This window comes from Armigeres subalbatus, chromosome 3 (genome assembly GCF_024139115.2).
Source record: "Armigeres subalbatus isolate Guangzhou_Male chromosome 3, GZ_Asu_2, whole genome shotgun sequence".
In the NCBI taxonomy this organism is placed as follows: domain Eukaryota; kingdom Metazoa; phylum Arthropoda; class Insecta; order Diptera; family Culicidae; genus Armigeres; species Armigeres subalbatus.
Genome location: NC_085141.1, coordinates 223,460,109 through 223,485,396, shown reverse-complemented (window position 1 = coordinate 223,485,396; position 25,288 = coordinate 223,460,109). Strand labels below are relative to the sequence as shown.

Below are 25,288 nucleotides of genomic sequence, written 5' to 3'. Positions count from 1 at the left end.
CTAATTTTCTGTTGAATTGCGGCTGCTGTTGTTGCCCTTGCGGTACCAATCATATGAATGGTTTGAGCACCACTGGGTGAAGACATCTCGTCTTCCAATAATACCCTCCTCTTCCTTGGATGAAACACTTTCACTAACTCACGCGAAAATGTTCTCAAAAACAGTTTTCCTTCGTCGCCACTGTTATGAACGCGCTATAACGAAGTAGTCGTGCACTGAAGTCTGAGGTCGTGCACTAAGGTCTGAGGTCGTATATAGGTACAGCCAAACTTTCATGAGTAGATGTTCTATGACTCGATATCGACTCATGGAAGTAAAATTATGCCATATTAATTATTTTCTGTTTTTGTTAAGGCGAGAAACCGTCCACTAATTGAACTTTTGTGGTGAACCCCTATTTAACATGTCGCATAAAATCAGCTGGAAAATCAATAATTAATGATAACCAACTAGGCTTCTTGGCGTGTCCTCCCCCAGTCAGGTGAGATGGCATTGATATAATTAACTACCCTTTTGGGATTTGCTGTCCAAATCTCTTCTGGTTGCATGTATGCACCAAGATTTTGAACCTTCGTTTTTGTAATGCAGCACAACTGCAAAGCAGATGTTTCGATGATTCACGTTCCATGCTACAGAAACGACAGATATCACTTTGAACCAGGCCCATGTTTTTCAAATGATATCTACTCGGACAGTGCCAAGTTACTAAACCCGTGAATGTACTCAGAACTCGCTTGTTGAGTTCGAGTAATTAGCTTTTAGTAATTATTGCTTTAGGCGTAATACATCATTTTGATTGAGAACATGTTGTGACAGTCATCCAGTAGGTCATCACCCTTTGTTCTTCCCAACATTTGAGTTCCATTTTTATACGATACTCCACAGAAAGGCTCTGGGCCGAAAAATTGTAGATTGGAACCTTGTTTCGCCAGCTCTTCTGCCCTTTCATTGCCCTCAATACCACAGTGCCCTGGAACCCAATACAAATGTACTGCATTCTTTTGACATAGCGTTCGTAATAAGAGAATGCACTCGAAGACAAGCTTAGATGTACATTTATAAGTAAACAGAGCTTTGAGCGCTGCTTGACTATCGCAAAAAATACAAATATTTGCATGTCGGTACTTTCTAGCTATGCAAATATATGCAAATATATTCCAGGACCAAAAATTCTTGCTCCCGTTTGTGTTCCAATTTTCTATCCATCTGTAAAGAATTTGATAAAGCCTTGGCCGTAGGACCCTCGACGTTTTTTACAGGTTTCATCCAATCTCCAATCATACTCATTTCTGGTTTTCTTTGGAAGAGCTGGGACACATTCAAGTGATGGACAAGATCTCCTGCCTTAAACTTGTCAAATCGTTCAAGCCTTAACAAACCCTTCTCAGCTTCCAGCTGCACGTATTCATGCAGAGGAAGTAAATTGAGAATAGCATTTAAAGCCTTCGTTGGAGTGCTTACCGTTTCTGGGTTACTGTGATGGTCCCTTGAAACAGATTTTCATGGATTATCTATTCCACAACTCGATATTTCCATGAGTCGATGGCCCAATATCGACTCATGGAGGTTTAACTGTAATGTTAGGATAATGTACCGCACGCACATAAAAAAATCTTCTCCGTTTAGTTCAGTCGCAATAAAAAAAGCGCCAGATCAAGCTCTATCTGGAATAAGAGCGAATGTCGCAAGAGAGGATTCTCTTCATCGACCTCCCCTCTTTTAAATAAAAGTGACAAGCAGCTGATTTCTGTGAGGTTTATCACCTCAGAACGATAGAAAGCAATGCGAACTTGCATTCTGAGGTGATAAAATGCAAAGAAATCCTCTGCTTGTCACTTTTATTTAAAATAGGGGAAGTCGGCGAAGAGAATTCTCTCTTACGACATTCGCCCTTTTACCAGATAGAGCTTGAGATAGTCGGCTAAGAAAAATATATTTCCAGAATCAAGATACTTTGATACACGGTATGCCGTGACTTTGATATTTTTGAAAATTTGACCGGCACGTGGTGGTTTGTGGCAGTGAATGCTTTGATAGCACGTGCTATTTGTACTGCGGAAAAATTACACACATCTATGAAAGCCTTGGAAATTGATTACGAAAGTTTTCAAAGGCACAATATTTCACACATTAATAAAACGCAGGGAAAGCTCGTTTGGCCGAAACCTTTTCGACCCGGAAAGCCATTTTCCCACTTTTCACTGTGAAAAGTGAGTAATGCGAAGTAAGACTCACAGTGAGAACGTCTAAATTCTTACTCCTCGTTTCTCACTTCGCACTGTAAAAAGGGAGAAGTGTGAAGTGAGTAGTGAGACGTCTAACTACCCACTTCGCAATACTAACTTTTCACAGTGAAAAGCGCGCTTCTCACTTTTTACAGCGAGAAGTGAGAAACTACTCATTTCTCACTTCTCACTGTAAAAAATGAGAAATGAGTGGGTAATAAGTGTGAGTAATGTGAGTAATGAGTGCGTAATAAGTAGTGAGAAGCGAGATTTCTCACATTTACGCCTCATTTCTTACTTTTCAAATGACCTATTCGGCCAAATGTCCTGCTCGTTCAAATTCAAATGACCTATTCGGTCAAAGGACCTATTCGGCCAAGTGACTTTCGGCCTAGTTAAAAGCGACTTATTGAAGAAAACTTTGTTTGGTGGACGAACTAAAAGGCAAACAAACATTTGCGGGAAGCGCATAAACTAAAGGCCGTGGAACAATGGTGAGCGCAGCGGGGCGTTTTGACAGGTAATCCATGTAGTTTCTGTAGTTTCAAAACGCTACAAACATGATTTTTTTACCGGGATCTCAGCAAAATGATGAACTTTTACCGAGATTCGCACAGCCGGAATATCAGTTTTTCATTATGCTGGCGCACAGCTGTGCGGATTTTTGCCGAGCTGCAGAAATAAAAACTAAGTGTGTACCTTGCGCTCACCATTGAGCACAGCCTTGAAGAACCACGCAGATTGTTTACGTTTGTGTTTGTTCTAATAGCTTTTTTTTTGTAAGAAAACTGCCAAAACGTATGCGAACGTATTCATTCTGCGTTGCTCTTTATTGAGATTCGCACATTCAATTGATTGATTGGTCGATAAAAGAAAAACAAATACACGCTGATGGTGCAACCGTGCAGATACTTAATAGAAGCTTGGGTTGAAATTTCCGTAGAATTTCCCGATTCAACATCACGTTGAAACTGCCAATGATTTTCTTGAAAATTTCAAACAATTTCCCGTTGATATTCGAAAGCCTCTCCGTAAAAACTAGAAAAAAACTTCGTGTGGAAAAATTCTTCAAGCGTAGCGTTACCCGTATCCTTAGTGTTAGTGTTTAACATCACTGGGGCAGAGCCGCCTCGCAGCTTAGTGTTCATTAAGGGGTCGTTAAACAATGATGTCACAGATTTTAGAGGGGGAGGGGGTCTAAGATTTTGTGACACTACATATACTAGGTATACAAAAAAAGCGTGACATAGGGGGGAGGGGTGTCTAGAAATTTCAAAAAGTAGTGGACGTCATATTTGATTCACTCCTAATCACTTCCACAGTTATTAACTGCGAGGTTTCTAAGCCAAGGTACCATTTCTGCATTCGTATATCATGAGGCTAACACGATGATACTTTTATGCCCAGGGAAGTCGAGACAATGTCCAATCCGAAAATTGCCTAGACCGGCACCGGAAATCGAACCCAGCCACTCTCAGCATGGTCTTGCTTTGTAGCCGCGCGTCTTACCGCACGGCAAAGGAGGGCCCGTAACATGTCGAATTACTGTATTACTATTGATAAGCAATGCAGTATCGGTTTTGATACAGCTGTTGTTTTGTTTTCTCAAGAGCACCATGACAAGGTCCCGCAATTTAGACCGTTCACAGAGAGCAATACCATATTGGAGGCGCGCCCCTTATCAATAGGAAATCGATCCTTTCTTGAGAAAACAGAACAGTAATACCACAGACAAACAGACATAACACATTGAACATTTACCCATCAAATTATTCGTCGTTCAAACACTAACGACATCTGTTGATTTCAGTTAGTTGGGCAAATCACGAACCAGATGGCGGTAGTGAGCAAACGTCAAACTCGAGTAAAAACGATGCGCGCGCCACAAGTGATCGATTGGCCAACTAATGATTATTTGAATTCGCCAGTAAATCAGTGAACGATGGAAATTTAACGAGTGTTATGTCTGATTGTCTGTGGTAATACTGTTTTTGGCCATGCATCGGAGTCCTAGCCATATCCTTGTCTTGCTTCTAGATCAAGAATATCACCCGTAAAGTTACAAACCCGGGTTTAGCTCTGTCTACAAGACCATTTCAAGCATGAGAATTTGTTCAGTAATAAGAACTTCCGTATGTTCCTCTCACTACCATCGTTCACCAGTTCATGAAGAGTTAGTACACCTGTGTTCAGAATAATAGCAGCAGAAGCCGTTTTTCATACAAAATGGTCAACTTTGACAAGCTGTAACTTTGTACCCCGATTACCGATTGAGCTGAAATTTTGGCAGTGAACTACAAATATGATGAAATTTATACATACTACGTATCATTTTTTTCGAGTGACGCGTTCAAAAATTACGCACTAGGTCAAATTGTAAAAAAAAGCAGTTTTTATTTTTGATATATTGGCCAATTCAAATGTCAAATTCAACAATTCTTGTTATTCTTGTTGTTCTTTATATTTTTTAAATTATAAGCTTAGTGTCTCGCAGCACCTGAATTTAAATTGATAACATTCCAATTAATTGTTTTCCTGATATTTCCAAAACAAAAACTGCTATTTTTTTGACAATTTGACCTAGTGCGTAATTTTTAAACGCGTCATCGAAAAAAATGATACGTAGTATGTGTAAATTTCATCATATTTGTAGTTCACTGCCGAAATTTCAGCTCAATCGGTCATCGGGGTACAAAGTTACAGCTTGTCAAAGTTGACCATTTTGTACGAAAAACGGCTTCCGCTGCTATTATTCCCCGGGTAGAGGTGAATAACAAACAAATAACATAATAATAACAAATTTTGCTATGATATCAGATTTAGTTATTCTTATGTTATTCATAAATAACATAAAATAACATCGCAACAACAAGTTTTGTTATAACAGTAAAATTAGCTATTCATATGTTATTGTAAGAAAGAGCACAACAACAAATAAAGAACACATTTTGCAATCATAGCAAAGTTTGTTATTCATTTATTATTTGCATTGTCAACATATCAATAATAACTGATTTTGATATTTTCTTTTCTTCAAATATTTTGCTATTGGTTTGTTATTATAATAGCAAAATGAGTTATTTATGAGTTATTTGCTAGTGCAATGTCTGTTATTATTTTTGCTATTTTAGCAACTATATCAAACAAACTAATATCAGATTTTGCTATTCAGTTATTCATATATTAATAGTAAAATTTGATATTATTTTGCTGTTTTCTTCTACCCGGGTCTGAACACAGGTGTACGTATTTAAACCCCTAACTTGATTTTTCTAGCAGTCAGTTCAGACTAGGACCGGGTACTGAGGTTTTTCAACTAATTGCTTGAAAAGTTGTTTCCGCTGCATTGACAAGAGGAATTCGAGTCCTTCAATTGTCTGCAAGGAAACATGTTTTATTTCTGCTGTTGGCTGCTGTTGGTAGCGGGTTTAGATATGATGAATCCTTAATTACCATAACATATAGCCCTAGCTGGAAAATGGATTAAGCTAGGGCTCTGTTTGGTAGATCTTAAACCGTAACACACTACGTCAAAGTGATATACCATGTTACGGGGAAGCGCTTAAATCAAAATAATATTGAAAAAGTTTTTGAACGAAGATGGATCGTTTGGCCGAAGGCCGACCGAATAAACAATTTGCCCGAAGTCCATCTAGCCTAAAGTTATTTGGCCGAAAATGTCATTTGGTTGAACACTTTCTTTGGCTGAAAAAATCGGTTGGCCAAATAGCACAATATAAATAGGCCGAGAGTATCGTTCGGCGAATAAGTCTTTTGGTAAAAAATGCTGTTTGACCGAAATGGTTGTTTTGCAGATAGGACTGGAGGCTCTTTCTGTCAAACCACCATTTCAGCCAAACGACATTTTCAGCCGAATGACCTGTCGAGGCAAACAACTTTTTCGGTCTAATTACCAGTTAAGCCGAATGGCCGAATTTTCGATCAAACCGTGTTCGACCTAATAACCGCTTTGAACAAACGTGCAATACGGCCAAATGGAATTTGAGTATGTAGATGACTTCCGGCTTAACGTATTATTCGGCCATGTAACAATCAAACAAATCGCTTTTCGCTAAATGACTTTTGGTCAAACGAAGGAAAGGGTCATTTGGCCAAAAATGTCATTTCAGCAGCAACATTTCAAAAGGGCGAAACTGCTTTTGTAAACAAAAGCTTTTCCCGTCGCTGGTGGGCAAATTTGACCCCACTCTCGCAATCCAACCCAACTGATGGAAGCAGCTACCCGGGTAGAAGAAAACAGCAAAATAATATCAAATTTTACTATTAATATATGAATAACTAAATAGCAAAATATGCTATTAGTTTGTTTGAAATAGTTGCTAAAATAGCAAACATAATAACAGACATTGCTCTAGGAAATAACTCATAAATAACTCATTTTGCTATTATAATAACAAACCAATAGCAAAATATTTGAAGAAAAGAAAATATCAAAATCAGTTATTATTGGTATGTTGAAAATGCAAATGATAAATGAATAACAAACTTTGCTATGATTGCAAAATGTGTTCTTCATTTGTTGTTCTTCTGTTATAGTTCTCTTCTTTCATTAACCCTTATGCGGCCGACGGGGTACCCGTGTTCCTTTTTCAAATTCAAGTGGTGATATTTCAATGAATTTTTATAGCTGAAAGCTGAAACTCGGTGACATCTAAGAACTCCATAAAATGTAGCATCTGTGAGAAAATCACGTTGATACAGTGAGGAGGGACGTGGGGAGGGGCATCTGATTTTTTTACCACGTGGATGGCCGACAGGGTACCCGTGTTCCACTAAATTGATATTTTCATAACTTTAACAATTTTCAACCGATTTTGATAATTTTGACAGTTTTAGAAACAGAAACTCATATACTTTTTGCCCATTGTCAAGGTTTACAGTTTTTGTCCATGGTTATACAAGAAATCTTTGAAGTAAGGCTTAAGAGTCTACACACGTAACCGAAGGACTATCAACCAGTTTCAAATATATTACATGCTCATTGCGCTTCTTAGAATAGTCGGTGTTCACAGAATATGTTCTGGTTCTCCAAAAACCCCTGGAGAAAGGCCTCAGTCATCCAAAAAATCCCTGGAATAAGATCTTATGATCTGCTAACGTTACCAAAGGTCTATCGAGCAAATTCAAAAACGGTACATGCTCTTTATGGTGCTTAGCAAATAATGCTTTCACAGTATATGTTCCGAGTCATCCAATGACCTTGATGTTTTTGTGAGTTCCAGGTAGTCTACGAACTCCATACAGTCAAGGTCTTCGGAAAAATCTCCGTAATGGAGGCGTTTATCTACAAACTCCATACAGTTAAGATCTTCGGATCAATCTCCGTAATGGAGGCTGTTATCGAAGAATAAACAAGTTGCGTGACTCCTTCTTGGTATATGTGTGTATTCCAAGTAGTTCTTGTTGTTGTTGAGGACTCCAGGTAGTCTACGAACTCCATAGAGTCAAGGCCTGGGGATCGACCTCGGTAACGGAGGCAGCGTTTGAAGAATAAACAAGTTTTGAGACCCCTTCTTGATATATGTTTGTATTTCAAGTAGTTCTTGTTGTTGTCGTTGGCTCCAGGTAGTCTACGAACTCCATAGATTCAAGGTCGGTGGATCAACCTCCGTAATCAAGGCAGTTATTGAAGAATAAACAAGTTGTGTGACCCCTTCTTGGTATATGTTTGTATTTCATGTAGTTCTTGTTGTTGTCGTGAGATCCAGGTAGTCTACGAACTCCATACAGTCAAGATCTATCTCTATCTCTATCTCTATCTATCTCCGTAATGGAGGCAGTTATCGAAAAATAAACAAGTTGCGTGACTCCTTCTTGGTATATGTGTGTATTCCAAGTAGTTCTTGTTGTTGTCGAGGACTCCAGGTAGTCTACGAACTCCATAGAGTCAAGGCCTGGGGATCGACCTCGGTAACGGAGGCAGCGTTTGAAGAATAAACAAGTTTTGAGACCCCTTCTTGATATATGTTTGTATTTCAAGTAGTTCTTGTTGTTGTCGTTGGCTCCAGGTAGTCTACGAACTCCATACAGTCAAGGTCGGTGGATCAACCTCCGTAATCGAGGCAGTTATTGAAGAATAAACAAGTTGTGTGACCCCTTCTTGGTATATGTTTGTATTTCATGTAGTTCTTGTTGTTGTCGTGAGTTCCAGGTAGTCTACGAACTCCATACAGTCAAGATCTTCGGATCTATCTCCGTAATGGAGGCAGTTATCGAAAAATAAACAAGTTGCGTGACTCCTTCTTGGTATATGTGTGTATTCCAAGTAGTTCTTGTTGTTGTCGAGGACTCCAGGTAGTCTACGAACTCCATAGAGTCAAGGTATGGGGTTCTACCTTGGTAACGGAGGCAGTTATAGAAGAATAAACAAGTTGTGTGACGCCTCCATGGTATTTGTTTGTATTCTAAGTAGTTCTTGTTATTATTGGTTCCAGGAAGTCTACGAACTCCATACAGTCAAGATCTTCGCATCAATCTCCGTAATGGAGGCAGTTATCGAAGAATAAACAAGTAGCGTTACCCTTTCTTGGTATATGTTTGTATTCCAAGTAGTTCTTGTTGTTGTCGTGGGTTCCAGGAAGTCTACGAACTCCATAGAGTCAAGGTCGGTGTATCAACCTCCGTAACGGATGCAGTTATTGAAGAACAACTGGGAAGGACGGAAGGTAGCGGTTTTCCTCCAATACCTTTTCCGAACTTAATCTATCACATGTTGTGCATATGCAAAATCGAGTTTCAGATATAACATTTAATTTACAATCCGGCTGGCTCAATACCCGGAACATAGGCAATTAACTTTGAATGTACTGAACACGAAAGGCGATCCCTCTTCGCTTATGTGGTCGGGTTGGGATCTGACGACCAACTGGCACAATCTCACACAACCCTACTTCATCGAACGCCGTTGGTAATGAAGCAAGTGTGTAGGAGCCAGATAATACTAAATACTCATCCTACTTGGTTGGCATTGTACAAAAACATATATTAGAGAGTTAGTTCTGAGAATGTATTGCGAGAGTTCGGCTACATGCCCGGTGCTTTGAATTTGGTTTCATCAGTACCCGCTAAGCTGCGGAGGACGACGGAGGTCCTTCGTAGCTTAGTAGGGAAAACACCTGTCTAGCATACTGGTTTCGTGGGATCAAACCCCACCGAAGTTCTGTAAATCAATCTCCGTAATGGAGGCAGTTATCGAAGAATAAACAAGTTTTGTGACCCCATCTTGGTATATGTTTGTATTCCAAGTAGTTCTTGTTGTTGTCTTGAGCTCCAGATAGTCTATGAAATAGAGTCAAGGTCGATGGATCAACCTCCTTAATGGAGGCAGTTATTTGAAAATAAACAAGTTGTGAGACCCCTTCTTGGTATATGTTTGTATTTTAAGTAGTTATTTCCATTGTCGTGGGCTCCGTAGCAAGGCAAAATACGTAAATGGAATCCGTATTTTTTTGTCGAAGAGACTTACAAACTTATTAACAGGTACTCATAAATGATTCATAATAAGCTACAGGCAGTGAAGGGTTAGGCAAAATCAAGGGTAGTCAAAATCTGAGAGTGACAAAATCGGGTCAACCTCATCTGAGTGAATGTACGCATTCCTAGTACAGTAGCCGTTCGATAACTGCAAAATGTTTACTTTTCAGTTATCGAATGCCGTACGATAACTGCAACGCACTCTAGACGTCAAACAGTTGTTAATCGACGTCAGATGCAATAAAAGTGCATCTAAATGTGCAGCGCAATGCAGCTGTCATTGAGTCTGACATCGGTTTGAAGTTTAGCGGTCCGATAACTGTAAAACTGTTGCAACTATCGAATTGCAGTTTAAAAGCATTGCAGTTAAATGACTTGCAGTTTTCGAACATCTGCTGTAGTTTTTGTTTTTGCCATGGTACTAGGTAGTCTATGAACTCCATATAGGAATGATCTGCAGATCAACCCACGAACGGAAGGCTATTGGTATATGTTTGCATTTCAAGTAGTTCAAGTTGTTGTCATTAGCTCTGGGCAGTTATTGAAGAATAAACAAGATGTGAAACCCCATCTTGATATATTAGCATTCCAAGTAGTTATTGTTGTCTTGTTGTTGTTTGTTCCAGGTAGTATACAAACTTCATTCATATCCCTAATATGAAGTTGTCTATTCTTTGGAAATGCAAAATGTAAATAAATTGGAACGATACAACTTCACGCCGAGAACGCGAAGGAAAAAACGGGCTAATATCGCAAAGATCATGTACCATATTAAAATTAGATTGAGGACACTCCTCACGGAATCCAAGTTTCAAAGTGCTCGCGTTTTCGGAGGCACACCAATCGATACGGAGGCGGCGCACAACTGTCATTTTTGTTGATTTAGATTTGCTGCGTCGTAGCATGCGTGAAATAATAAAAATTACAGTTGTGCGTTACTTGAAACTTGGATTCCGTAAGGAGTGACTTTAAAGACCCTCTAGATATTCGTGTAAGCCTAGAAGTCTTACTCCATAAATTTCTAGGATGACCATTAGCATTTGCCATGAACGCTTTTTATTCTAGAACCCCAAAGGCATGTACCAAATTTAAAACAGGCTCTGGTGTAGATCCTAATGCCTTACTCCATGGTTTGACCATGAACATTTGAAATGGGTGCATTCTATTCTACGTACCATAAAAGACATGTACTGCCCATGATCGCATATTTGTAACAATCGACAAAAGTAGGCATAGGATAAATGGAACAATGAAGTTTGTGATATGAATTAGTATGGAAATCTAATCCATTTTCAAAAAAAAATCTAAAAATTGCGCGTACACTTTTTGCAGTTGAAATCATCGGCAGCTATATCTGCATCACTTAATATATGAGTGCAAATCAATTGTGCTAATTTTTGTTCAAGGAACATGGCATACCGGTGAAATATTTTTCCAGTGTTACAATTATGCGGTCACTATGCTCGATGTTACAAAACAACTTGGTAGTTTTTTCAAGATTTTTAGAACAAACTTTCAGATTTCACCAACTTAGATGAAAGAACTAACAATTTGAAGACAATTCATGAGCCTAACTCAAAATCGAAAAAAATGCAATTGTTACAAATATGCGATCATAGGCAGTGTATAACTATTCAAATAAGCCGAAAGAGCTCTGGTTACGCGTGAAGTTCCTGAGGATTGTTCAAGTGCAATGAAAGCGGTATATTCTATGTACCACAAAGGGCATATGCCACTTTTGAAACAATCCGAAAGGTATCTGGTTACGTGTGAAGATCCTGAGGCCTATTCTAACATTTTCTTGGAAGACCATAAACATATGCAATGGACGTATTCTATTCTATGTACCACAAAGGGTATGTACCACTTTTGAAACAAGCCAAAAGATCTCTGGGTACCCATGCAGATTTAAAGGCCTATTCCAGGGTTTTCTTGGATGACCATGAACCTATGCAATGGACGCAATCTATTCTATGTACCACAAAGGGCATGTAACACTTTTGAAAAAATCTGATAGATCTTTGGTTACGCGTGTAGATCTTAAGGCCTTTTCCAGGGTTTTCTTGGAGGACCATGAACATATGCAATAAAGGCGTTCTATTCTATGTACCACAAAGGGCATGTACCAGTTTTGAAACAATCTAAAAGATCTCTGGTTACGCGTGTAGACCTGAAGGCCTTTCGCAGGGTTTTCTTGGACGACCATGAACATATGCAATGAAGGCGCCAGAGGACTTATCCGAGAGATTTCTTCGATAGCGCAAAACATATGTAGTGATCACATTTGATTTCAAGATGCGCAGAAAGCGTGTACCACTTTTGAGACAAGTCCATAGACCCATGGTTATGAGTGTAGACCTTAAGGCCTTACTCCAGAGATTTCTTGTATGACTCGGAACATATACTGTGAACGCATTCTATGCTAAGTACCACAAAGAGCATGTACCGTATTTGAATTTGCATAATAGGCCTTTGGTTACGCGAGTAGATCTTTAGGCTTTACTCCAGAGATTTCTCGGATGACTAAGACCTCATTTCAGGGATTTTTGCATTACCCAAAGCATATACTGTGAACACCTTCATTTCTAAGAAGCGCAAAGAGCTTGTAGCATATTTGAAACTGGTTGAATGGCCTTTGGTTACGCGTGTAGACTCTTAAGCCTTACTTCAAAGTTTTCTTGTATAACCATGGGCATAAGCTGTAAACCTTGACAATGGGCAAAAAGTATATGAGTTTCTGTTTCCAAAACTGTCAAAATTATCCAAATCGGTTGAAAATTGTTGAAGTTATGAGAATATCAATTTAGTGGAACACGGGTACCCTGTCGGCCATCCACGTGTGTTTTTTTTGTTGGCCGCATAAGGGTTAAATTGCGCTGTATTGCGTTGGTAGGCACGAATTAGTTCGGCCGAGATGTAGAAAGGCTTATTTGGCCGAAATGAATATTCAGCCGAGAGTGTCGTTCAGCTGAATTGGCCAAGTCGTATGGCCAAATAGGTCATTTTCCGAAATGGCCCCTTGGTCGGAAAGATCATTTGGGCGAGATCGTTGTTAGGCAGAGAGGCCTTTTGGTCGAATATGTCATTTAGCCAAACGTGTTGATATTTTTGACCATATTACCCGTTCAGTATTTGACAATTGGGCGTATGATCCGTTGGGCCAAATGACATTTTCGGCCAAATGGCTCTTTTTGTCAAACGACCATTTCGGCCAAAAAGTCAGTTGAGGCAAACGGCTTTTCAGCCAAACTATCAGTTCAGCTGTATGACGCTTTGGGCAAATGAAATTTCAAACCAAACCGTTTTCGATGTATAACCGTTTCACCCAAATTACTCATTTCGGCCAACTGCAATTCGGCTAGATGGTTTTCAGCTTAACGTGTTATTCGGACAAATGGCTTTCTGCCGAATGACTTTCGGCCAAATGACCCTCTATATTTAATAATTTGCCATAGAACAAAACAAAGTATTCTCCGTAGAAATCCAAATAAATTTCTTCAAAATTCCGAACGATTCTCCGTTGAAATCCAGGGAATTTTTTGATGCAATTTTAAACAATCTCCTACGGAAACTCTGAAGAATTTTTCGTGGAAGTACCATCAAAGTTAATTGCTTATATTTCGGATATTAATTACTATGTCTGAAACTCGTTTTGAGCAACTGGACAACATGTGAGAGATTTAGTTTAAAAAATGTATTGGAGGGTAACCACTTCCTTCGGTGGGGTTTGATCCCAGGACCCCAGTACGCTAGACAGATACCTTCCCTACTATGCTACGAAGGACATCCATCGTCCTCTGCTGCTCAGTGAGTACTGATGAAACCAAATTCCCAGCATCAGGCACATAGCCAAACTCTCGCAATCAATTTTTTTCGGCGAATTTTCGTGAAAACTCCTTAGAATCGTTCGCGGATACTCCGAATAATTTTCTGTGTATATTTTGAAGAGTACTCAACAAAAACTCAACAGGAATTTTCTTTTTTAAATTAATGTTTTGGAAAAACTGAACAATTTACCGGCGAAATTGAAAAGATTGTCTCGTTAGTGTCTTGAAAATATATCGAAAAAATGCAGAAACAAATCTTTAAAAAACGAACCGAATAGAAAATCTCTACGCCGTTTCACGCCGCAGCCGCCGACTAAAATTTTGTCAAACGCGCCGCCTATTTTTCGAACCGGCGCACTCCTTCTGGTACAACTTTGTTGTACGAGAAAGGCAAAAAAATAATCTTTTTTCTGTGTTGTTGGTACTTATTTGGGGCGCATTCGAGAGATATGCAGCCTCGAACCGTGTATTGTGGCGTCAAATTGTTGATTCAGTGTTATCTGTTTAGAAGTAAGCTAAATAAATGAATGGTACTTACTCTGGCTTGGGCAGATGTGCGTTCAGGTCCAGCTTCGTGCAGATGTCGTCCCAGTCGGCGAAGCAGCGCTCCTTGATTCGCGAAACGTGTCCCACCAGGTTCGGGCAGTTCTCCTGCATGAATTCCTTCAGGGCGTACTTGACCTCGTCGGAAATGTAGTGCACCTGGGCAAGGACGGAGAATGCGACGCAGTCCAGCTGAAATTTTCGGTGAAAACAAAAAGCACATTGGAATACTGAGACCCGATATAGAGAGTATTTAAACATCATACCGTGGTTGGTTCATCGCCGAAGAAGAACGGCTTGTCGGCCAACAGCTCGGACAGCACCTTCAGATCCTGTTTGCCGAATTCCTCGATCTCTTCGGGCTTGTGCACGCCGAGACCTTGGGCCTTTACCTTTTTGGCTCCCTGCAAATACTTGTTTTGTTAGGATGGATGGTGAACAGGTTAAAATGGGTGCACACTACGGAAAAACTTCATGCATGAGAGAGGCAGAATGGAGTGGGACACCGGAAGGGATGGCATGCAAGGTTTGACATGTTACCAGGTGAACAGAAGAGGGACAGGTGACGTAACATGATTATCACAAAAGAGATGGTGGAATGCCTCGTTAAAACGCGTAACTCATGTACCTTGCGACCGAATTGGAATTTGAACAAGAAGTTGAGCACAGCGTTCGGCAACCGGCTGCCCAGGGCGTGCTGCAGGTTGACCTTGTAGCCCTTGATCATCTGGTCGGGGTTCTTGCTGCGCCAGAACAGCAACACCCAGATGAGGTGGTTCTCCAGCATGGAGATCATGGCGTGAGCAATGTTGCGCTGTTCCTGGGTCAGAGCGGCGTCCAGGTCTTTCTCGTAGCGCTGGGCCAGTTCCTTGATGATGATGGCCGAGTCGGCGATTTCCTCTCCATTGACTTCGACGAACGGCAGTTGGCCCTTCTTGGAGCGCAGCTTCAGCTTGTGGTCGACATTCTGTGGAAGGAAGTGAGAAAAGGAGGATAATTAGACAACAATATTTTAATTTAAATGTTAATTTAAATAATGAGGTTACTAACAGTGAAGTATTTGAACTTTTTTTTTACTGACACTTTCAGCCCGGGGCTGGCTCGTCTCGATGGTATTTGAACTTGAATTGTAGGATCATTTTTATTAAAGTTAGATATTACAGGAAGATCACCTTGGAAATGAAGATATAAAATAGAAATCGTCAAAATATGAATATCATATCATATATATAATAGCCCTGTTTGTCTGTCCGGTGACTAGCCAACCAGACGCAGCAGGCGGGGAAATTCTCACAAAAAATAAAATATTTGACACTTTTTTTTTACTAACAGATGCAGAAATCAAAACCAGTGACAACCTTAGACAACCAGATACAACATTTGATGAAAAAGATCACAGACAACAGACGTAGAAAATTTTGATTTTTTTTTAATGCAGAAAAGAATCTAAACATTTGCCACGGGCGCTACAGCGTCCACGAATAAACTAGTAATAATATAAAGATCATCTTAACTCATTAAAAGGGTTAAGCTGATAAGTGGAACCTTAAGACTGGGTGCCGAATGTAGACTACTATGTGTAAGGCTAAATAACAGGTTATTCAAATAACATTCAAAAAAAATCATCAAGACAGCCGAATAACATGTTACAAGCGTATAGTTATAGTTTTATTGTTTAAGACGACCGATTCTTTGGAATGAATCTGATTTGTTCGTATGATTTCTTAATTAGGTTATGCTGGCGTAAACAAAAAAAATGCATCAATAATATCAAAAGCATCTAACGACCGGCAAAATTCACAGAAATCTGTGAAAGGAGTTAATTGTGCATGTGCCCTTTGTTCTGTGGAACCTTGTACTGCTATGTAATACAAGAATGATGCCATTCTGAAAAATGCTACGATGAAATAATATCAAAACGTATTTTTAATAAATAATGACAATCTCATTAGAATGAAACGTTCCAGTCATGATGAATAAGCAAATAGTTGATCAAAATCAGAGCGATGGTTTCACTTGAAAAGCCATTTCCGGAGCTTCTCATTTTCCGCCTACCCACATCACAGGGGGTGACAATTATCCTACCGCTACGCTCCATAAAAATTACCAGTCATTAGAAGACAGTCATAGTCTGCACACAGCAGCAGTGCTGTATTGGTACTCTCACTGTACCGTGGCTACAACCAGAGACCAGAACCCGCCGACGAACGAAGCATAATATCTTCTTCTTCGGCAAAACGACGGGGTGTGCGATTGCAAAAATAAAGGCCGAAAACAACATCTCGATCGATACAGGCAGACATGTTTGTGCTCGGATGCCCTACATTTCGAGACATGCTCCATGCGACGTCCTGGCCAACAGGGGATGCGACGCGTAAAAGTGGCAGCAGGGAGCAGCGGGGTTCCAGTTTTGGGCGGGAGATGGAAAGTCTCACCCTACCGAATAATGACGATGACGAGGACAAGTTCGACGTCGAAGACGATGACAATGACGATGATGGCGACGTACTGATGACCGCGACGACGCTGATGATGCTCGGAGTCTGCGTTTCTGCAAGTTGTCGGAAAAGTCGCTCTCCTACGCGAGAACAGCAGCAGGGGTGTGGTTGCTTTCCAGCAGCAGCTGCGGGAAAAAGCAAGGCGGGGATCGCGAGCAGCAGGAAAACGGAAGTATAGACGTCGGAGAGAACAACAAAAGCCGCCCGGGGATTTTTTTTTTGCAACTTCTCTGCTCATTTGGGTTGGTGGCTCTCCGATGGTACTTGGCGAGTTCGGAAGAAGCGTGGTGTTAGTGGGGGCCTAATAGTGAATGTCAACGTCATCGTGCCGGGTCTACCCCAATGAAAGAAAAAGGCTCCGGCGAGGTACTCTTCGCCCTCATTTCGTTTTTATAGATGGGTACGTATCGGAAAATTCGAAGTACCACTCTACATCCTTTTAAGGATTTGAGCACGGGTTTGAAAATCCGATAGAAGTTCTTTGAAGTGGTTTTATTGTTGAAGCTTTGATTTTTTATACTGATAAACGATTAGCAGTCTGTTACATTGGCGATAATCCTATGAGAAACATGAAAAGAATACTTCTATTGAGATATGTGTTGGGCTGACGAAGAATTCCTTTCAATCATTAATAACAGAAAAATGACAAAAACGAATATTACACTCCAAATATCATTTTCGGCCAGAAAAATTTCTCTTTCATATTTGAAACATTCACAAATTATGTGAACCAGATAAAGTGGCAGTGTTGTGCTACTTGTCAACGGTATTAGGCGATTAGTATGAATGTAGAAAGCAGCAAAACGTAAGAAATGAGAAGTTCTCCCTTCACCTTATCCCTTCTTCCTTCTTTCATCTACCCTCTTCCTTCTCTCTTCTTCCTCATTCCTTCTTTTCTTCTATCGTCTTACTTCTTTCTCACTTTTCAGTTCCCACTTCTCATTCTTTCTAATAACCGTTCGGTCTAAAATTCTAATTATCTTAGTTTTCACAATATTCTCGATTTGTTTTTATTGATTTATTTAAACTTGTTTAAATGCATTAAATTGACTCAATTTCCCAATCCCAAAAAATTTCTTGATTCTCAGTTTTTCAGGTTAGAAAACATGTATTTGAGCAGAAGAGACAACTATGAAGGTAGTATGGGTTCACTACATCTTCAGAAGATTCTTCACTAGTAGATGTTAAACTAACATTACTTTTCATCCTTCCTTGATTGTAAGGACGAGAAGATCAATTGAGCATTGTATAGCCACGATTTGTACAATCACTTATACTGTACTATGCTAAAAATATTTATGAAATATGAGAAAAAATATTCACTGCCTACCGGTGAAACCGAACCCATACTTCCCAGTACGCTGCACGGGTGCTCTACCACTATGCTACGGCAAACTTAATGCTCATTGACCTTCCGGGACTCGCATTGTTGTAAACAGTACAACACATTGAGTAAAAATGAGATATCTTTTAGTCAGTTGACCAATTTGCACCAAACCACCATGTATTCCTCAAAAAATCAGTTCTTTATCAATTGAGAAAATAATAGAAGTAATTCGATAGAAGGCTCTTATAAATATAGCTAAATAAAAGGCTCAGGTGCACGAGAAAAAGTGACCAATAATAAATTATTTATTTTTTCATTAACAATTCATTCGTAAGTGCGCGTCTATATCATTTCTGACAATAACCTTGGAGTTAATTTGCAGTTCTCACTCATCTATGGCCGTAGATGGCCACCAGACGGCCTTCCGGAAAACCCGGAACGTTCGTAAAAATGTTCATTTTGGAAAGTTCGTCTTACTGCAGCGCAATTTGTTCTAAGCAAATTCTGACGGTGATCAGTTCTTACTCTGCAATGACTGCAGGTGACCACCAGACCGGCTTCCGGATAACCCGGAACGTCCGTAAAATGACCTTTTTGGATAATTCGTTCTTAAGTAGCGCAATTTTTTTTAAAACATTTCTGACGGTGATCTTCGAGTTAATACACAGCTCATACTCTGCTATGATCGCCTACCAGACCCCCTTCTGGAGAATCCGGAATGTTCGTAAAATGGTCATTTTGGATAATTCCAGGGCTGGTAGCGATGAATGCCGTTCAAAATAGTGACTTTAGTGACCAACGATGACGAAAAAGTGACCAAATAGTGTCTTTTAATAGCAGAAAAAGTGACCAAATAGTGACTTTTGTATAATGTTTTAAACCAGGTATAGAACTACAAGTTGCATTAGCATTGTTACGGTATAATTCGTAGATTGCAAACTAGTGTTTTATTTTTAAAATACTAAATCTAAAATATCAGAAATTAAGAAAAGACAAAAACAAGCAAGAGACCAGTGACACTCTCATAAGTACCACGGAGTTGGATATTAGGGATGGTATTCGTTGGATCAGCCAGAAGCTAAGAATGTGACACTTGGTACCTCATATTAACAAATTGTGTCACAAAATTATGTTGATAATTACAACAACATTATTGTTGTTCAATATGAGCTCGAAGTTTTCTGTATAACAGCCAAACAATGATTTAAAATAATTGATTCCTAGACGGTGAACTATTTGCACTCACAAAGCTTATAAATCTTTGATGGGACCATTTGTTTAAACAATATAAAGTAATTAAAATAATTAGGAAATTTAAAAAATACGATTTGACCCGTTATTAAACTATGATTTAATAACAAATTTAAATTAAGTTTTTGAGATTTTGGACACGACGTTGCTTTCTGAGAAAAAAAATTTGAAAATTCAATAAAACCATGGTCACTTATTAGAAATCCATTGATTTTAATTAACTATAATTTCTAAATGACAGACTTCAGTATTAAAGTTAATAAAAAATGGGTGGGCAAATAATATCGAGTTAAAAAAAACTTTTGAATATAAGGGAACTGTTCCATTTTCCATCTCACATCTCACAGCACTAATCTTGCCGCTTTTTTTTTTGCTAACATGCGAGTTCACTGCTGAAATAAAAACACAAAAATAAAAAACAAATCAAATACCTTTTCATTGCTGTTTTTTTGATGGGATGGAAATAGGAGCTATGAGATGAAGTGCCGAACCGTTCCCCTAATTATTCTTAATTGCGGATTTAACTATCATAAACGGATTTAACAACCTTTTACCACTGGCGGGGTTAGATATTGTTATTTGATAGAGCACCCCTTGGCGCAGGAACGCTGCCTTTGTGAACTACAGCGTGCTTGCAACGAGTGGTGCCACCTCTGGCTTCGCCAATGTTCAAGAGTAAATTCTGCTCTGTGATGTGTATATGATCTTTCTTATGTTCATTCAATCTTCATTCTTTGATTTTTACTTACTACATTTCCCGAAAAGATATAATTTGCTTATTTACTTCGACTATATAAGTTAGTCATCGGATAATATTAAAGTCCCCGGATAATGTTTTGTAATATCAAATGGAGCCAATATAATACGGAGTGCAATTCAATCGCTTTATTCCTAATACCGTCGTCGGGAGTGACAATCGGTCCGGTGGGTCAGCGCTCTCACCGACAGTGCGTAGGTTCAGATAACAAAATCGTTCAAAAATGTCTCTTATAATTCAGTTTCTTGTCCTCAGATATATTAAATCTTTTCTACAAGCATTCTGTGTAGTGACAGTAGAACAGTGACCCATTCTCACCACCATTTGACCCATTGTCACCCCCGGCGGCGGTAACCTTTTACATCCGTGGTTCTGGTTCCAATACTTCTCAATTTTGTATTCCATACTCGAGGCCAGCCAGCATTTTAACAAATTCCATTCATGAAGAAATAGTTGACATAAATCGGAAATAACCCCACGATTTTCACAAAACACTTGAAACTTCTTTGTTGCATATTTTCCAAAATTAATATATTGCTACCAGATTTACATTTGATTTGACTGATAATAATAGTAGGTACAAATGATTTTTATTTTAAACTTTTTTATAGGCAATGCGAAAATAGTGACTTTAGTGACCATTTTCCGAAAAATAGTGACTTTAGTGACTTTTGGATGCAAATAGTGACTTTTTAGTGACTAGACTCAAAATAGTGACCAAGTCACTAAAAAGTGACTCGCTACCAGGCCTGTAATTCGTCCTAGAGCAGCGCAGTTTTTTAAACCATTTCTGACCGTGTTCTTAGTGCTAATTTACAGTTCTTACTCTACAATGACCGTAGGTGGCAACCAAACGGCCTTTTCGCAAATTTGGAACGTCCGTGAAAATGGTAGTTTTGTAAAGTTCGTCGTAAACTGACAATTTTCTTCTAAACCCTTTCTGAAAATGACCAGGCAGTTAGTCAATGCTCTTTACCATACAATATTGAAAAGAGTTCACAATCCAATAATATACTATGCAAACAAATGAATAATGAATTCTATCATAATAATACTAAAATAGTAGTCATTAATGATAGTAACCACATCAGGTATTCGAGAGAGATTAAATATCAAATCAATACCTCGTCTAAGTTATTCGACAAGGAAGCTGTTTTTGTAATTCACTAAAAATAGTTCAATGAGGTCAGTCAACCCGATATACTGTAACACTATGTCAGTGGTTCTCAACCTTTTTCTTGAGAGGTATCCCTTCGAACTTTTGCATTAATTGAGGTACCCCCCTCTCTACACCATTTAATTTTTGCTTTAAATGAAAATAAGCGTAGATAAGAGCTATGAAAAACGGCTTCCTTCAGGATTGTTTTGATTATTGGAGGGTTCCGAGCCTCTTGAAAGGAAGTTGCCAAGCCTACTATTGGGAGGCTTTCGAATTTCTCGAAGGGAGGCTTCCGCCTATTATAGGGAGGATTCGGAGCCTTTTGAGTCACTTTAAAGGAGGCTTTTGAGTTTTTTGAAAGTATGCTTCCAAGCATCTTGAAAGAAGAATTCCGAGCTTCTGCAAGTGAAGCTTCCAAGCTTCTTGAAAGAAGGCTTACGAGCCTTTTGAAGGGAAGCTTCCAGGCCTCTTGAAGGCGGCTTTCGAGCATCTTGAAGGGAGGCATCAGAGCCTCTTGAAAGAGGCTTTGATGCAACTTAAAAAGATGGTTCTGAGCCTCTTGAAAGTACGCTTCTAAGCCTCTTAGAAAAAGAACTTCGTGTCTCTTGAAGGGAGGCTTCCTCTTCAAAGAAGATTTCCGTGGCTCCTGAAGGGAGGCTTCCAGGCCTTGAAAAAGTGCCTCAGAGCATCTTGATAGAAGGCTTCCGAGCTTCTTTAAGGGAGGCTTCAGTGACTTCAGTGGCTTCAGAGCTTCTTGAAATACGGCTTTCAAGCCACTTGAAAGTATTCTTCCAACTCTCTTGAAAGAAAAATTTCGAACATCTTAAAGGTAGGCTTCCGAGCGTCTTGAATGGAGATTTACGAGCTTATTGGAAGAAGGCTAACGAGCCTCTTGAAATGATTTTTCTGAGCCTCTTGAAAGTAGTACGGCTGGTAGCGACAGAAGCCACTCAAAATAGAGACTTTAGTGACCAAAGCTGACGAAAAAAGGGACCAAATAGTGACTTTCAGTTGCAGAAAAAGTGACCAAATAGTGACTTCCAATTTCAGTTACAAGTTCGATGAAACGAAATCAGGCATTTTTGGGTCGAAGGAGAATATTTTTTTCGTAATTTGTGGCGGAAAACATCTTTCAATCACCACTATTAGAACGAACTCAGAAGAGAAACAAAAATCGTACTCGCTAACTTTTATCTACTTAGTGACTAAGTAAATTTGTATTGCCCTCTCTTTTAACCCCACGGAAATTTTACTCAATATCTGTAAAAAGCAGGACAACTCAAAACTATGAGTAGTCTGCAAGCAAATCAAATTTTTACGCTACTGGAAGTGAGCGAAATATGGTAATCACTCTTAACGCCTGTTTTTCTTTTCTGAAAATTACTTCTCGGCGAAAATCTGCGTGAATGTGCATTCTCTTCTCGTGAGAATAAGTGAAAATTTCGATCATTGGATAAGCTGAGCACCTACTTAAGAAAGATGCAGAGAACTCAACGATTTGTCATAGGTGAAACGGATGTTTTTTGAATTTTTAGTACGACAGGAACAACAGTACGGATCGTTTTAGTAGAAAACGATACAAAAATTATGGAGATTTATGTACAACGAGCCTGGGATTGAACCTTCGACGTCCTGCTTGTAATGAGGACCATGCTCTCTGAACTTTTAAATATTTTTACTCCAAAATACGCAGGCTGCGTGTATTCATGGTCGATTTTTGCTATGGAATTCGACAGCGCATGCAATCTTCAAAATTGGGGAGACTTGATGATCGCCTTTTAATGATATCTATGATACTCAATAAATATTTTTTTAGGGCAAACCCTTCATCATACCTGTCAAATCTACAAAAAAAAATATCCGCTTGAGAACAAATTAAACTTTCTTGAATTTTTTAGACAAATATATGGATTCCCAATGAGGGAAGTCTGCTCAAATTGAGGCAACAACTTAAAATACAAATATCCTGAAATTGTGGTGGAATTATGGCATTTTTATCAATGAAGGTCATGGTCATTTAGCATATTTATGGATTTGTGCTGTGAAAAAAATGATAGCATTTGGTCATTATTGGGAGAAGTTGTTCTAATTTTGCGTGGCCACTAAAAAACATCTTTAGGAGGAACAAAACGCAGTAAATAAGGTTGTCAATTAAAAAAAAAAAACTCGCAACATAACAATCAACAACAATGTCTAGAGGATCTATTATAAAAATACGCTATAACAATACTACTTTAATTCTTGGTAAAACAGGGGAGAATCAAGTCTCACCAGCATCCCTTAATGCTTAAAGTTTGAGTTAAAAAAAATCTTGAAATCGACAGGTCTCCTGCTTGCATGATTGTATACCAATTTATAAATTGAGACGTAAAACACCTTCAATTAGCTACTGGTGAAATGCCAATAAGAGCAGCGAGTTAAAGAAGTTACAGAGTGAACATTTTTCCAAGGTCCGTAATTTCATTTCCGCCATGAACAAAGCGTCTTCCGATGGATACATAGAGCCTTATAAAAAAATCTTAGTCAATAGTTTCAAAATAGTTGAAAATAGTGACTTTTTGCGAGAAAAAGTGACTTTAGTGACTTGAGGTCGAAAAAGAGACTTTTTAGTGACTAGCCCGAAAAAAGTGACCAAGTCACTAAAAAGTGACCCGCTACCAGGCCTGAAGTAGGCATACGCGCGTTTTGAAAAAAGGCCTCCAAGCCTCTTAAAAGGAGGTTTCCAAGAATCTTGAAGGGAGGCTTTCGAGCCTCTCGAAGGAAGGCTTTCGAGTATCTCGAAGGGAGACTTCAGACCCTCTTGAAAGGCAACTACTTTAAAGGAGGCTCTTGAGCATCTTGAAAGTGCGCTTCCAAGCCTCTTGAAAGACGAATTCTAAGCTTATTGAAGGGAAGCTTCTGCGCTGCGGAGGTTTTCGAGCATCTTGAAGGAAGGTTTCCGAGCCTATCGAAAGGCGGCTTTCGAGCCACTTAAAAGGAGGCTTCTGAGCATCTTGAAAGGACGTTCCTGAGCCTCTTGAAAGTATGCTTCCAAGTCTCTTGATAGGTGGCTGCTGGGACTCTTGAAAGGAGGCTTCCGAGGTACTCGAAGGAAAGCTTCCGAGCTTCTCGAAAGGAGGCTTACGAGCCTCTTGTAAGAAGGCTTCCGAAACTCTTGAAGGATGCATCCGAACCTCTTGAAAGGAGGTTTCGAGCAGCTTGGATGAAGGCTTCCGAGAAGAGTAGGAGGATACTTCCAATTTTCTTGCAACGTAGCAACTGAGCGTTTCGGAAAACAGCCTTCTTACAAGATTATAAGAAAAAGTTTCGAAATCAAAAAATTACACAATTATCAAAATTTGATCAATAAGTTTTGATTCCAATTGTAATACATCCGCCATTACGCATTCTTGTGTGAAGTACCTCCTGGGGCCAGCGAAGGTACATGTACCCCAGGTTGAGAACCGCTGCACTATATGAATCCTGGCTAGTATGTTCAGTGTCTTAATAATAATTCTGATAATAATAACGAGTGGCCAATCCCAACAAACATTGAACGCTGTCAAAGGTCTTATTTAGCCAAAACAAGCTACTTCAACTGAAGAATTTGCTTATTTAGCATTAAGTGTTTGTTGGGATGTGAGAGGAACGCAAAAGATGGAATTCTTATTGAACGTAAAAAACAAGTTTTGCCTGCATTTCCAATTCTAATAGTTACTGTTCGACTAGTCAAGTTGAAGCTACAGGATTGAAATGGAAATGGTGCGGAAATCCAAATTCAGTTTATATTTATTTTATCATACCCGTCTCAATCCCTACATCTTCCGCCTGTTCTACTCTCTTACAGTTTTATTATAATTATTTGTTCTACTAGGGGGAAAGACGGCTTTGGCAGGTTTTGTTCTATTATTGGCAGGGGGTTTTTGACGACCGAATTTTATGAAATTTGGCCACAATATTCATTGATATGCAAAGAATGTTTAGGCCAAATTTGAGCTTAGTCAGTCATAAAAAAAACCCCTGCCAATAATAGAACAAAACCTGCCAATGCCGTCATTCCCCCTATTTAATTCAAGTTCCTGTTTTATAGTGAGTTTTTTTCTTCAGTGTGAGCTTTACAGTTTCGACCGAACAAATCGAAAAAAAAAATCATTCACAACATTCTACGCAACTCTTTGCTTACTTTTTCCTACTCTTTGTTTACATTTTCTAACGCCGAACTCGAGAC

At 39.2% G+C, this 25,288-nt stretch overlaps 1 protein-coding gene across 2 annotated transcripts in view; it reads right to left on the bottom strand.

Moving 5' to 3' along the window:
• LOC134220242 (failed axon connections) overlaps positions 1-25,288 on the bottom strand; it is a 261,853-nt gene that overhangs the window by 15,408 nt on the left and 221,157 nt on the right. The window contains exons 2-4 of one of the 2 annotated variants that reach the window (XM_062699237.1): positions 14,718-15,056; positions 14,356-14,502; positions 14,085-14,281 (exon numbers count right to left, since the gene is read on the bottom strand). In XM_062699237.1, coding sequence (XP_062555221.1) covers positions 14,085-14,281; positions 14,356-14,502; positions 14,718-15,056 — 683 coding nt within the window. The remainder of the gene's footprint in view (positions 1-14,084; positions 14,282-14,355; positions 14,503-14,717; positions 15,057-25,288) is intronic. The other variant, XM_062699238.1, reaches the window with a different exon arrangement.